The sequence below is a fragment of the Manduca sexta genome, chromosome 16, assembly GCF_014839805.1.
Source record: "Manduca sexta isolate Smith_Timp_Sample1 chromosome 16, JHU_Msex_v1.0, whole genome shotgun sequence".
Taxonomy (NCBI): domain Eukaryota; kingdom Metazoa; phylum Arthropoda; class Insecta; order Lepidoptera; family Sphingidae; genus Manduca; species Manduca sexta.
This window is the reverse complement of record NC_051130.1, coordinates 11838563-11853613: the sequence shown is the minus strand read 5'-3', so window position 1 is coordinate 11853613 and position 15051 is coordinate 11838563. Positions and strand designations below refer to the sequence as shown.

Below are 15051 nucleotides of genomic sequence, written 5' to 3'. Positions count from 1 at the left end.
GTTTCTATAATGTAGATATTACATTTCCTGACATAATTCCATGACGGTGGTGTAGCTTTGCATTACAATTAACAGGAAATAATTGTGCATCAACAACTTTTCAGTAGCATCAGAAAATTTTAATTATAATTTGTATAACACGGTATAAGGAAAATTAACTGCGTGATTATATTTAATTATGGGCGATCTAAATTAAGGCTAGGAATGATGAGATACGGAGGAAAAATTAATGCAAGAGGTTATCTTACTCTTGACTAATTTTTTAATTGGAAATTGACCAATCTTTACAAATATTATAAAGCTGAAGAATTTGTATGAATGCGTTAATCTCAGGAACTACTTAACCTACTTTCACTATTTTTTGTTCTCAGTAAAAAATATATCGGAAAAAAAATTCACGCGAACGTAGCCGTAGGCAGAAGCTAGTTACTAAATATTGTGAGTACCTATTTTACCCAAAGAAAGGGATCAGTGCAGGTATTGCCGAGCCTGATCGCCTAATATTGTGAGATTTTGCCTAGAGGAAGCGATCAGTGCACGTATTGATGATATAATCCGAGCCTAATCTCCTTAACTTTGGTCTTATGCCATCTAACTTAAAAATAGAAAACAATAAATATCTATACTCACCGTATAATAATTGCCAAAATAAAGCAACTGAGTGAAACTCTCCAATCCTCTCAGAATTCCCCAAATCGATGCACTTTCCAGAGACGACTTCTTGTTAACCTTGAGGTCGTCTAAATAAGAAAAAAGAAATTATAGTGAACTTTGCATCTAAAAAATATTTATAGGGGTTAAATGAAAGCAATTTCAGTCAATCCGTCGCGCCGCGCCGCTAAAACCAAACCTGATTATTAATAGTCCTATTTTCAAAGCTAGTTAAAATTTGTTGCTTTTCATTAATAGTTATATTCCGAGGACGGTTACCTGAATACGTACACACACTCACGCCTTTTATTATCGAAGGGGTAGGTAGAGACGGAACGCCTCGACAGGCGACATAAACATGCCGGCCTGTTGGAACCGGATATACACAGGTTGATCTTGGACCGCGACATACTATCCGGGTGGATATAAAATATGTCCTACCACCAAAAACAACGTTATTTGATCAAATAATAAAGTTGAAGTTAAGTTTTGAGATATCCGCGTATATATTATTAAATCTTATTGAGCATAATTCAGCTTATCGACGTGCAAATGCAGTGCGCCTCGATTATCATGTAGATTAACTAATTTAGACTCAAGCTATGTGACACAAAGTTATTTATTGTACGATGTTATTTCGATAATGTACTACCTATATCTAATAAATTATATGAAACATATTTACTAAATTGCAGCGATAAAACATAGTCCAGCAGTGATTGTGTTGTGGTTGTTGTATGTGTGTATGGAACGTTATTTTTTCTAGACTTCTATTTATAGGTTAACCAATGAAGTGCGAGTTCTAGATCGTGGAGAAACGGACTGTGAAGATGAAGGTCGCGGTTGCGAGACCGAATATTCAGTCTATTCATTGTTAGTTAGGTTTCATTACTTTATTGAATAAACACTTTTGTTACCTGTAAATTGTTATACTTAATAATATATTCTATACACTTCCTAATGCATCATCTAAAGCAGAGGTTGCTAAACGTTTTTATTCTTATAGAGCCCTTCCAAAATGTTGGTTCTGGTGGCTCTTTTTTTGATTTCGCAGAGCGAGTGCCATATAACTACCGCCCGGCCATTGCGGGGACGTCTGGACAGTTATGTTGGGATCACTGTGCCTGTTGACCTCTATCAGTATTATCTGCCTACATTGATAGGTAAAGTCACGCCAACATTATAGTACTTTACTATCAAACCAGAAAAATATTCGGGGACCGCCGCTTATGAATTGAGGACCCCATTTTTTATCACGCCAACGTATACCCCGTCATGCATGATTCAGCTTAAGTTTTTACCATCTATCTCGTTTTCAAGTTTCAACAGGGCCTAATCCTTGCAAATTATGTTACAAATATATACAAAATGTAACCCGATTTTGGATTCAAACCAAAGATATGCTAAATGAGTCAACATCCAACAGAATTATCACTAGCCCAAATTTTACACCTATTTGTATTGGGTTACATACAAGCCTATATTACTGCCGAAATTATTTGTGCATCGTTTTATTAGTTCAGTACCAAGTAGGTAGGTCTACAGACGCACCTAAAAATCGAAAATGCATACCTAAGAGTTATTTTGTAATTTACTGACTTAAGTTCATTGACGTATATTCTACCGATATATATATCAATGCTTAAGTTTTGGTGAAAAAGATGTCAAATTGCATACAATCAAAACATTAGAATAATAACATTGAAAACACCTAATAAAACTAAAAGAATATGAAAAAATTATACCTATGTAGGTCAGTCGTTTTTGAGTTAATACTTTAGCAGATCAATGTACCTAACATTACAATTTTAAATACCGCTAAGTTTAGTATAAAGCTAAGTTTAGACAGTACTCGCAGCAATATAGTGCGCAAGAACTTTCAGATATAGATGATCTAAACATACACTTACAGTAGGGTAAGCACTAGCGGCAATAACGCAATAATTTACACTAGCTTCAAAATTTGTTAATGTTTAGATTTTTATTTGCCACAATTGTTTACATGGTAACATCGCTTGTGTAAGGAAACTGCAAGTTTTATTGTTAATATAAACCTCGCTTAAAACTGGTTGGTTACACCTTATGATGACGCTGCAAAAAGTCTACAAGTTAAAGATACTAACAGCTTTCATCCATGTCGAAATGAGGGTACTCCTCGCACTCTCCCCTCCAGGACCACGCTCAGCTGCGTGGCATCGCCTTGGTACGTGTCGCCTTTGGGCCTTTTCTTTCGCTTGGCCCACTTATTGTTTTCTTTAGCTGTGGAGTGCATTTTCTTCCAGATGTTGTAGTAACGCTCCAAGGCATTTTTAAGGATGTCGCAAGTGTGATTTGTTACCTGTAAAGATACAGGTATTATTATCATCATCATCATCATCATCAGCCATAGGATGTCCACTGCTGAACATGGGCCTCCCCCAAAGATTTCCAGATCGACCTATTGGAAGCGGCTTGCATCCAGCGACATCCTGCGAATTTTATGAGGTCATCTGTCCACCTCGTGGGTGGACGTCCGACGCTGCACTTGCCAGTTTGTGGCCTCCACTCCAGAACCTTCTTGCCCCATCGGCCATCAGTTCTGAGAGCTATGTGCTCAGGTATTATTATGATTAAATATGTATTATAAAATATTGTTCACATCGCCTCAGACTTGCCGGAGTCATCATTTTATGTACTGCCGGAGTTATGAATGTATTGTTCGTCAATTATGGTGTGCTTGGTGAAAGAAAATATTGTGAGGAAACCTTAATAATTTCGACGGCATGCAAATTCAGGCAATGCTAAGGAAAGAATGGTGGGATGAAGCTTAAATTCTCAGTAATAGAGGAGGGACATACCCAGCGATGGGGTAGATGACGTTCGGTATCTATTAAGTTATTATTTTGTTCTAACATTAACATGTAATATCTACTGCTGCGCTTAGGTATAGGGACTGAAAGTTTTCTAACTTTCCACGTTTCTACACATAAGGAAAAATATTCAGGTGTTTCCCTAAAACATATAAAATATAATAATCTACTTAAGCAACTGCATATGACAAAGAAAGATTACCTGGTTGCTGATTCTGTCAGCTTCTAAAAATTTACCGTACTAAAGCACTAAGCACTTAGTGAAACTATTGTGAGTATCAGTTACAATCTGGCTAAGGAAGGCCAAAATTAGAAGAGTGGAAAGAGCTGGATGAGGTCTACGTGTCACAGGACACGCTGATCACTGAAGCGGAAATCCGATGTTAGATTTTAAGTTAAAATATATTTTCAGTATGTTTGTTTAGTATCAGCAATAAAGGCTTAAATAAATGCAATAATAAAATCGATGTTGAAGTTGGATAGGCAAGACTACCAACCTACATTTATTAAATATGACTTAGTATTTAGTTTGTATTAGTGAAACTGGCTGGTGACTGCTATACGGTGTCGGAGGCCCAGCCCGTGGCGCCGCGGCGGCGGGTGGGGTGACGACGGCTCGTGGCGCCATTCCACCTCATGTAAGGGGCGAAACTCGGTCCTTGACCTATCTATAACTATTAACTATCGTTTGATTTGCCCGGAGTTCAACACGCTTTAATTTATTTATTTTTAATTCGCAATAAAAATAACCTACATATTCCTAATGCCGAAGCCACACTTAAGCTAATGTCAAAATCCATTAACGCAATAAATGAGGCGTTTATATTTGCAAAACCTCAAATCGTAAATGTCAAATGTGTAATTCTACTGTAATATTGTTGCAATAAGACGGCGCTACATCTAATGTTCGATCGAGACTCGATTAAGTAATGCGATTATAAATGAATCTTAGATGTTAGGTCTTTACTAAAGACCTCATGTGAATCGCGCGGTGACCCTGAGATCACTGGTAATATTATTTATGTCGTAATACGACGAGGAAAAAGTAACTATTTCTCAGCTGAACACTCCTTGATGAAGCAATATTTAAAATAAAAAGGAAGGAAACTAACATAGAACCATAACAAGACATACATGTTAACAATACCACACTAGATATAACTGTACACTTGATATAATGCTAACTTGAAGTAGGTATGTTTTTATAGCATATGGTAAGCAAACGAGCGTCGAGTTTTTCTAATGGTAATGTAATCACTTTACTTCATATTCATAATATATGTATGTAGCTAACTGTACAACGTACATACATGCTAGACTAATAGCATTAGTTACCGATCTATAAGGAGAAATACCAATTGCGACGAAAGAAGGGATTAATAGTTTAGTTAGGTACCTCATAGGATGTACGAAACGCAACAGAAGACCGTCAGCAAAGAATACTAACTCAGGTTGTTACCTACTCCATTATTTATACAGCATAGACTACCAAACGAGCAAGCAAGTCTTGTAGGAATATATTGCGCAAACACTTCCAAATGCATTTGCACTGGCAATTCAATTTTAACAGTCTTGCAGAGTAGAAGTTCTTATCGGAAATCTATTTCTGCAAGGTTTATTACAAATCTTAGAAACCTCGCATAACGGTATGTAATCTGCACCGCCCATAAACACTAAGGAATAAATACAAATAGGAGACATGAGGAAAGGGATTTATCTCTGAAAAACCCGAAACATCGCACGAAATGTGACACCAAGCTGTCAGTTTACCGTTGGGTTTCAGTCAAAGAGTTCGATAAATATCATATTCGGGTGGGTCAGCTTTGAGTCCATTTAATGCAGCATTAACCTTAAAGCAATTTACTAAAACTAACTTATTCTAAGTATATCCGCGCCATAGTCTACCACGGTTCTAGCCGTTTCGTGGGTAAGATCAAAAAAGGGCCTTCAATGCACCACACGAGACCCTAGGCGGATGCCTTTTGCTTTGCTCGTAAAAAAAAAGATTTTCGTCTGTGTGTTCCGTCCCACAATGAGACAGAGGGAGAGCATGGCGCCATATCGGGCATAAATATCCGACTCCGGGCTTATATTGAGTAAAAAAAGCCAATATAACTTTGCCCGACTTGGGATGATCTCTATGAGAAGTTATCATAATTATATATCAATAGAATAAAGCAGACATAGAATAAGTATTATGTTGACTATTTTCCGCTACAGATATAAGCTACAGAAATAAGGGTCGTATGATCACTACAGATGTATGGCTTCGGTTGCGTCGAACGCACATCGTCTTGTATTGAATACGTTTAGCAAACATAAATATTATGTTTATTTAGTTGTGTAAATAAATTATTTTTAGAAGAACTTGTAACCGACCACAGTATATTGAAGTGCTTGACAATCTATCAAGGTTTGTGGAACGATTTCGGTGATAAGAGCGGAACAAATAAACAGATAAAAGTTAGAAAATTGATTGTCAAATGTAAACAAAAATTTTGATTCGATAATTTTTGCTTTTATATTTGGATATTAGTTTATAAGCTATTAATAAAATTAATTGAAACATATACATATTGTAGTACTCTCAAAAAGTTATTGACATGATTAAAATTAACTTTTTCATCCATATGCCAAATGACTACAAAATTCTAAAAAAAAAACAAAACATTATAAAAGCAAAAAGTAAAATTAAGAACTTACTGTTACATTAAACTGTGCTGGATTAAATGTAAAATAATCCATTTGCTTATTTTCATATTGGGGTTGTGGCCACACATATCCCTCTGTAGGGGGGTACAGGGGCCCCGGTTTAATCACATAGCCATGACTCGAGGACGATTGGAAAAATAAAAAATATAACAAAACAGCCATCACTAAAACACATATCACAATTAATATTATGCACCACCAGGTCTTCGTTAATGCGAATAAACGCGCCAAACGTTTTTTCAGTACTGCCTCTGAGCACGCTTCACACATGATAATTCAATCGCTAGAGACACAATAATCATTATTATACACTATTTATGTCGATTTCGGACGATAATAATATTACCCGCCAGTACAAAAACACGGGCACGCTGTCGCGAGGTAAAAACTGTAGTGTTACGAAATATGAATTGTAAGGTTACCCACTACTAACTCACTCCCTAAACGACGACGGAATGGTGTATATCCATCCATGGGGGAGTAAACAGGATTATTGTCACTGAGCCAACATTTGGTGATTCTTTAAAAAAGTTTCGATATGTTTTTCGTTAATGAACTTAATAATACGTAAAATGATTCCCATTTTACAGGCTTTCTTGACTTACAATGTTTACTTATATTATGTACAAATGTAACTTCCGGTCAAATCTTGCAACTAAATTTTTATTTTTTTACATTCATATCAGGTTTTATATTTCATGTTATACCTACTATCTTTCGAAACCTAGATTAGACCTTATTAAAAATGTATTAATTCTAACGACATTAATTAAGTGACTGATAAAATTGTCATGGACCGAAGTAATTATTTACCTGGCCAAATTCGTCTGAGCATGAAAATTCATTGTATTCTAAAATACTTATTCCTTAAGATATACCGACTTCGCATTGCCCGCGCCTCTTAGCACAGTTATAGCGAGGTAATAACAGTTCCACACTGCCTAGTTCCGAATTGTTAGGTAAACCCACGCGCGCCCCTATTTTGTCGAAAAAGTGTGACGCAACATGGTGATCTGACGATTGGAAGGAAAACAGCATAATTAGTTCATATAGCGGTGTTTAGTTGAAAATCCCGTTTAGGTTTTTAGGTCGCGGTAAGATGTATACACGATACACCACGTAACAGCGCATATTCGTGTGCAGGCGCTTCACGTGACATGTTGCCGACCAACAAACTGCGCCTGCGCACGTGCCGTAGAGGAGTCCTGTAGACCATGGCGCGAATATAATTTGGCTAAGTGAGTTTTAAGGCGATACCTCAAGGTCCATTTTCATACATTTTGTTTCACCTTTAATCTGGGTAACTAAACAAGTATTAGCAAGTAAAGAATTTAAATTCACGTCTAGTTAGTGATTAGTTCTCGCAGTTGAAAGAAAAACGTAAAAATAATTAATAATCATGGATATTTCGGCCTTTAAAATTTCGTCATATTAAATTTACCCAGATTAAAGGTGAAACAAAATGTATGAAAATGGACCTTGAGGTATCGCCTTAAGGAGTATCTTAAACTTTATGCTGCATTCAATAGAGTCATTACTGAATTGACCCATCGCAAGGATATCTGTTTTTTTATGAATATCGTGCACTTTGGTTTAGTTTATGAGTAAACTATAAACATCTTCAAGGCTGTTTATAGCTATTAACTAAGTGTGTAACCTATTGATTTTGTAAATAAATTATATTATAATCAAACTATTCAAATAGATAAAACAATAAGAAATTCTTATTTAAATCTGTATGGCTTTCCTTAATTAACTTCTGTAAAAAAATGCCATAATCTCATTCTTCTACCTTTCTCATCATTCACCTGACTGAGCAATTCATCAGGATAGTCTAATATTACGAGTAATTACTGAAGCCAAATCATACATTTTATATATTTAAAATTACATAAGAAAAAGTGTTAATTAATATTTTAATTTAGATCTAATTGTAAAAAAATAAAACTAGATAAATTAGTCAAAAACACTTTCAAAGAATCACCCAAATATCGGCCTATGGGGTGGCCAAGTCTCCCGTTCTTGAAGGGGGATAACAAATCTCAAGGTCATGAACTAGTTAACATTTGTCCTTGGTCGACCTTAGTGCTCATCTATGTTTAAACCATAAGATTCTGCGCATAGTTAAGTGAACAGACGCTTTCCTGTCTCAAGGCAGTAACACCACCCAGACTGAAATAAAATTTTCTGCGGTCTTCACCTAAATACATTATAGTAAATGACATCTTATTGCGTAGTAATTACTCTGGGCATTATGTTCTTCAAACTGAACAAATTACTGAGCCGTATGAGTGACTAATTTGTTCCGCATCACCATGTATATGCTGATACGTCCTGCAGCCTGCTCCATCCCGACTTCCACTTATATTAGTTTACTCTATGATCCCGACTGTCGCATGAAAGTCTTCCGTAGCAACGATTTGCGATAAAGTATAAACCAGAATGACGTAATCTAATTTGTTGATGGTCTCCATTCGCATGAAAACATTGCGTCATAGCTGTTTCTGATGGGGAAAGGGGCGAAACCCATCAAGGCCGTGCCCTTTTATGTCCTTGATACTTGTGAGAAATTAGTTGTTTTAGAAAATTATTATGTGGTTGAAATAAAACTTATCAAGGCACGCATACGAGTACCCGAATCTGTTTTATTACGGTATGTTATGGGGTGTACCTCCGTAGAGGACAATTTATTTTTGAGACCTTTATGCTTATTTATATCTACGGTATGTACTACATATACAAACAAAACTCATATTATTCTTAAAATTAAAATGATAAAATTATTGTTATTGTCATTCATTTGAGTCCTACCGGCATTTTTTTATAATAGTTAAGTACAATAATTTGTTTATTTACGTTAGTTGTCTTGTTTAAAAAAAAAAAATTAAGATCTATTATTTATTTCGATGTAATACCGCTACCCCCAATGACATTTTACAAATAGACGCGTCATACACTAACAAAATTGCACATAAAAACAGCGGAGTATTTACTATAGTCACAGCCCTAGCGGCTCGCATCGATACGGCCCGAGCGAGCCCGAGTGGTTCCGAATGGGCCCGAGCGTCGGCCGCCCCGTCGCCATGACAGTCGAATAAAATGGATTTATTAGTTAAAAATAAGTTAAATAGTGTATACTTATTACTAACGTATAAAATGAAACGTTTTTCATTCACAGTTGGAGTATAATGTGTACATCGTCTAAAAACACAGGAAGGCATTTTATTTATAAAAATACAAAAGTTAGTAAGCCGACTAGTCGCGACAGTGGTTGGAGGTTGACTAAGTGAATGTCGGGCAGTTACCTTACTTTCGTCTTGCCAGTATTGAGCTCGGATAACGTATCTATGTAATAAAAACATCTTAGGCTACCCCACGCTAGATGTAGTTTTTCATATTTTTTTCTAATACGAACTCTATGCACGTTCCTTTAGGTGAAATATTTAATGATATGTGCACTACGCACGCCAGTAAAAGTGTTCAACTATTACAATACCTTCATGTAAACTTATTGATAGTGTTTTTTTTGCAGTCTACACCGAGGGAAACCTGCAAATGGGATAATGGAAGTTGGGAGGGAACGTCTAGGGAAAGGAAGTTGGGGGTAGGAAAGGAACGCTTTTAGGAAGAGCGGACGGGCTGAGGGGAAATGTTCGTGGGGCCTATATAGGCATAGATAATACACGAATAAAGGTATTAGTAGGCCTCAATGTTAATTTGGCAATCATGAGCTTATACACACTTAACTGTGTATCTAGGGCCGCAACAAATGTACCCTGGTGCATGGGTGTGCATTCGGTATGGACACCAAGCGCACAAGAATGGCTTTAGGGGGTATCGATGGTGCTTGTAATATTATAAAAAAATATGTAAATAACATTTAATACACGAAATGAACTTAACACAAAATTATATTAATTTGATATGAACTGGAGAAGTAGTTGGAATTGTTATGAATATAATTAAATTTTAGTTAGGCCTAAATAATTTAAAATTTTAGTTAAATATTTCAAATTCCTTATTTAGAATTCAATTCTGTACGTTAGATTACAATATCAGTATGGTTGGTTTGCAATAGAATATAACGAGAACAATGGGTCATTTTAACATTGCGTTACTAAATAAACCACATGCTTATCTACTTGAAAATAACATTTTATAATAAATTATTCCAACCCTACATGTAAATTTTGTAGCGGCGATAGTCTAGTTGGGTGTGGAACGGACTGCCGAGATGGTTGTCCGCAGGTTCAAATCCCAATGGGCGGCTGCGGACGAAGATTTTCCCTCAGAGGAAGCCCGCATCCGTCCCTAATACGCTGAAGAGGGCCACCGCAGAGTTTTAGTTGCTAGGCCGTTGCGTAGGTTTAGTTGTACGAGTATACATATAGGGTTAGGGCCTTGGCCCGGCGGCCGGCCGAAGGTCCGCATCAAAACCGGGCGGGTCTTCTTCATCGGTCCGTAAGACATCAATTACCCCAACATAACCGCTCAGTCGCCCTCAAGAAGATTGGGCGGTAGTAAAAACGGACATTCTGCGATAAAAGTATACATATACTTAGTTTGTTCAGAAAAAGAACTGTCGAGGCCGAAAAGTGAACTGACTTTCGAATTTTAAATAGCAACCCTTCCCCACCATTGGGTAAATGTTAAACCTCAGAACAATGACAAGTATGTTAAACTCATTTGTCTTGTCGTATTGCCGATCTTGCGTGTTGTTTTTAAGGTTTTTTGTATAGAAACAAACTAGAATTGAAAAAAAGATGTAATTAAGCACAGTAGCGACCTCAAATCCCATGACGCGCTCTTTCTGAACAGACTATGAAAAAAAGTTCAAATCCCAAGGACACAACCCTCTGACTTTTCTAAAAATTTAAGTGTATTCTTTGTGAATTATCGCTTGCTTTAACGTTGTGAGGATACTTACATATCTGAGAAGTTCTCTATAGGAATTTTGACGGTATGTGAAGTCTATCAATCCGCACTAGGCCAGCGTGGTGGACTAAGGCCTAACCCTTCTCGGTAGAAGAGGAGGCCCGTGCCCAGCCGTGGGACAGTATATTACAATACAGGGCTAATATTATTATTATATGTAAATTAAAAATGGGATAAGATTACAACAAAATATTTTTAATATTAAAAAAGTAATTTTTTACACCCTTTAATGCCTAGTCGCAATAATATTTATAATATATTTTGTTTGTAAAAAGAACTCTACTACATTAATAACTAAACGCAATCAATTCTTTATGTTGGTATTTCTGTCAACTTTCAAGAATGAGACGTCAACTGTCATAAGTGATAAAACATTGCATTGATAAAATCAGAAAATTTTATGGATTAGTGTTCATTGTTCATCAATTTCATTTAGTAAACTTACGCATATAGTTTCATATACATGTGTTTGTAAACGTAAACTATAAATTTTATCATGAAAGATTTCATATCGTTACTCATCACTATCTGTGCTTTCGGTTATGGCCTCGGTGCGGTCAATCCTAGCGACGAAGATGTAGGAAACGGCAGATACGTGATCGAAGGCAAGGTGTTCCCACCCGACGAGCTCGAGCATACTGTCTGGCAGGTGGACACACGCGTACACGTCAATGGTGGAGAGTACATCGGCTTCATACGGGATGATGGTGTGTTCGTCATCCATAATGTGCCCTCAGGGTCCTACGTGGTTGAAATCATCCACCCAGACTACATGTACGAGCCAGTGCGGGTTGAAATCAACTCCAAAGGGAAATACCGCGCGAGGAAAGTGAACTACATACAAACGTCGCAGGTCATACAAGTACCGTATCCATTGCGAATGAAACCTCTGTCGCGATTCAGGTATTTCCAAGTAAGAGAACAATGGCGTCTCACAGATTTCCTGTTTAACCCAATGGTGATCATGATGGTGTTACCGCTTCTCCTAATTATGGTGTTGCCAAAAATGATGAATGATCCGGAGACCAAAGAGGATTTGAAGCAGATAAGCAACCTCACCAAGATGACTGAGATGCCTGAAATGTCAGAGATGTTTACAAACTTGTTCAGCGGAGGAGCTCCTGCCAAGCCTGCAAGTTCTAAAGCAAAACAACTCAAAAAGAGGCAGTAGATTAATTCTACAATATAAGTATTTATAAATTATTATATATAGATTGTAATATATTAATAAAAATAAAACAATTAAAGTATTGAGTTATGTTTTTTTTATTGTTTATCCATATTCTTATAGCATTTATGTTCATGTCCATTCAGTGTTTGAATACTTTACAAATGTATAATCATTGCAAATTCTCTTGCAAAGCAGTTGTGACAATGCTAGTTCTAAAATAAAGAATCTAAGGCATAAGCTCAAATCTGTCAGCTGCGGAGAAAAAAGACCTACATTTGATTTTAATAATAACTATTTCAATATTATGTAAATACCTGAAAGCAGCATTTTGATTAGAAATAAAACATTTGTTTGGTGTGGAAATTGTAGGCAAAAGATATTGGTTTCAAATCCCATTATGCTAAATTTATACACTACTCCTACCTAACTTTATTGAACTGCCTAAATACCTAACCTAGTCCACAACTGGAACATAATATGCTGCCAGTTAACTAAAAAGACAACTTATACTTCACACCAATTGCTTATCAACTCCATCAGCAGTCATTCAAAGGGGTTTTCTACTCAATATAAGATTCCTCCATATAACAGTTTTATCCAATGTTTATCATTAATAAGTATTTTTATTAATTTTGGTGGCATAGTTATTACAGTACAACTGTGGTCTCGAGTTTGATGCCTGATATTGGGTTTTTCTACTCTGTATCAGCTTGAAGTCTGGAATTTGTGCCCGATATGGCGATAGGTTCACCCCCTATATCATCAGGGACTGAAAACACACGGCAGAGTGGGTGATCACAGATGCGCCTCTGTCTACCTCTTTGGGAATAAAAGGCATTAGTGTGTACACCAAAGATTCTATACGAGTACCTGTTATTTATATTTAATATCTAGGTTAATTGTCTTCAAGACCACTTTGGTTTACAAATATTATCCAGAGTTGTCAACGGTTGACCGAGTGGCTCCACCTCACGCAATGGTAGGGTTGTTATGTTTTAAATTCCCTGTACACTTTACTAAACCACTTACAAATTCCTATGTAAGTCTACATATTTATTTTTTAAACGATCTCATTGGAACCTTTCTCCACGATTAGTTTAGCAGTAGGGACTATTTCATAGTCTATAGGACATAATATATTCAAGGACTGTTCAATGTAAATAAAAAAATCAATTAAGGTTTAAATATTTTTATTTGGAAATAAATCTATAAATAGTCAATAATGTCTACACTACTGACAAACCTCTTCAACAACTTAATATTACACACAATACATATGTCGCATAAAAAAGTAAAAAAATCAGTCATTGGTAAGTTTTGGACGGAAACTACTTAAGTAACACGTTTAGAAAATAAACAATGAGATTCATTAGTACATAAATATGAATTTTTGGACGGGACTTCCGAATTTGTACTTAAATTTAGTATATGGATACAGTACGAAAATATTATAGACATAACATTCTAAATGATATCTGGTGTATGTAAGATAATTCTCAAAAAATTTACATTATGTCTTACAGAAATATGTGGAATAAAATAGGTGTTGCATAAAATCATTTTTTTCAATTTACATAGTAGCATACTTTTATATGTACTTGTGTTAGAATTGGAATTACCTCCGTAAAAATTTCGCTTTGCTCCCTTTGGATCAATATTTTAGATACCCCCCCGAATTGAAAATGCTATATCCACGTCTATTTCCCTCATGTCGTGTAAGACATTTGTTATTTTGAAATACATATAATTTTATTGACAAAATTAATATTTCTGATATGACGCTTAGACATAAATGTCTATTTAATGAGAATTACCCCATTGGTACGGCCCTCGATCAAAATAATGGTGGTGCTAGCTCAGTGGTGCAATAGGCAAGTATCCACTCGATATGAGAGGGTGCATGAGCAAGTCTGCCGGATCAAGGTCTACACGCATAGCCGATTTGCGTCAGCCGGACAGAATCCGTGAACTAGGCCTCGGACCCAAAACCAAATCCTGCATCCCGCAATATCTTGATGAGATCTGCATTTTTGGTTTTAAGTGCCCTGTTATGCTACGATAATATCAATTATTGTGATGTATACACCACCATTATAATCAAATGAGGGCTGTACCAGACCAAAATGTATATTCACATATTAAAAAACTTCATTTCCAAAAAATCATTATGTTTAGAAAAATAAATCAGAAAAAAAAGAAACACAATCTTATACTATAATATACTTACAAGAACCTATACATATGTATATTTTATATAAAATAATACCAATATTTTGTCTTTCTTTAGAAATTTGTTATTTTATATTGTCTTTTAATGATAAGGCAATCTTCGTAAAACGCTATTGCAAGAATTTGTTAATTCCACACACAATACATACTAGTTTACTTAAATTTACACTATTCTATGTGCAGGCACGAATCCAGTAAGTGTATGGGGGGTTAACATGCAATGTTATTTTATAAATTTCACCTTTACTAAGTTAGTATATTTTTCATAAAAATATATATTGTGGAATATACTTCAGTACCAAATCATTTCACAGAGCCATAGATGACAACTCCTGATTACATTACACTTTTTAAAATTGTAATTTTCCATACTATGCATAGGGAAATAACAGAACAACGATAGCGAACATTGCTAACAAATAGCTGCCTGAGAGCGTGTTAATCCCCTTCCCTAGTTACCACATTCGTACCTACATGATGTGTTCGAAATAATGCCAGGATAAA

The 15051-nt window shown here is 35.9% G+C and overlaps 2 protein-coding genes and 1 long non-coding RNA gene across 3 annotated transcripts in view; 1 reads left to right on the top strand and 2 right to left on the bottom strand.

Moving 5' to 3' along the window:
- Positions 1-15051, bottom strand: part of LOC115452082 (CD109 antigen) — a 104065-nt gene that overhangs the window by 29501 nt on the left and 59513 nt on the right.
- On the bottom strand, positions 2822-6848 carry LOC119189482. The gene is made up of 3 exons (XR_005112430.1): positions 6639-6848; positions 6204-6376; positions 2822-2989 (listed from the first exon to the last, which is right to left on the bottom strand). It is a non-coding gene; the product is annotated as an uncharacterized LOC119189482 (long non-coding RNA).
- LOC119189481 (ER membrane protein complex subunit 7-like) lies at positions 11497-12401 on the top strand. Its single transcript, XM_037439277.1, has one exon. It carries the CDS (start codon positions 11644-11646, stop codon positions 12316-12318), a length of 675 nt encoding a protein of 224 aa, XP_037295174.1. The 5' UTR covers positions 11497-11643; the 3' UTR covers positions 12319-12401.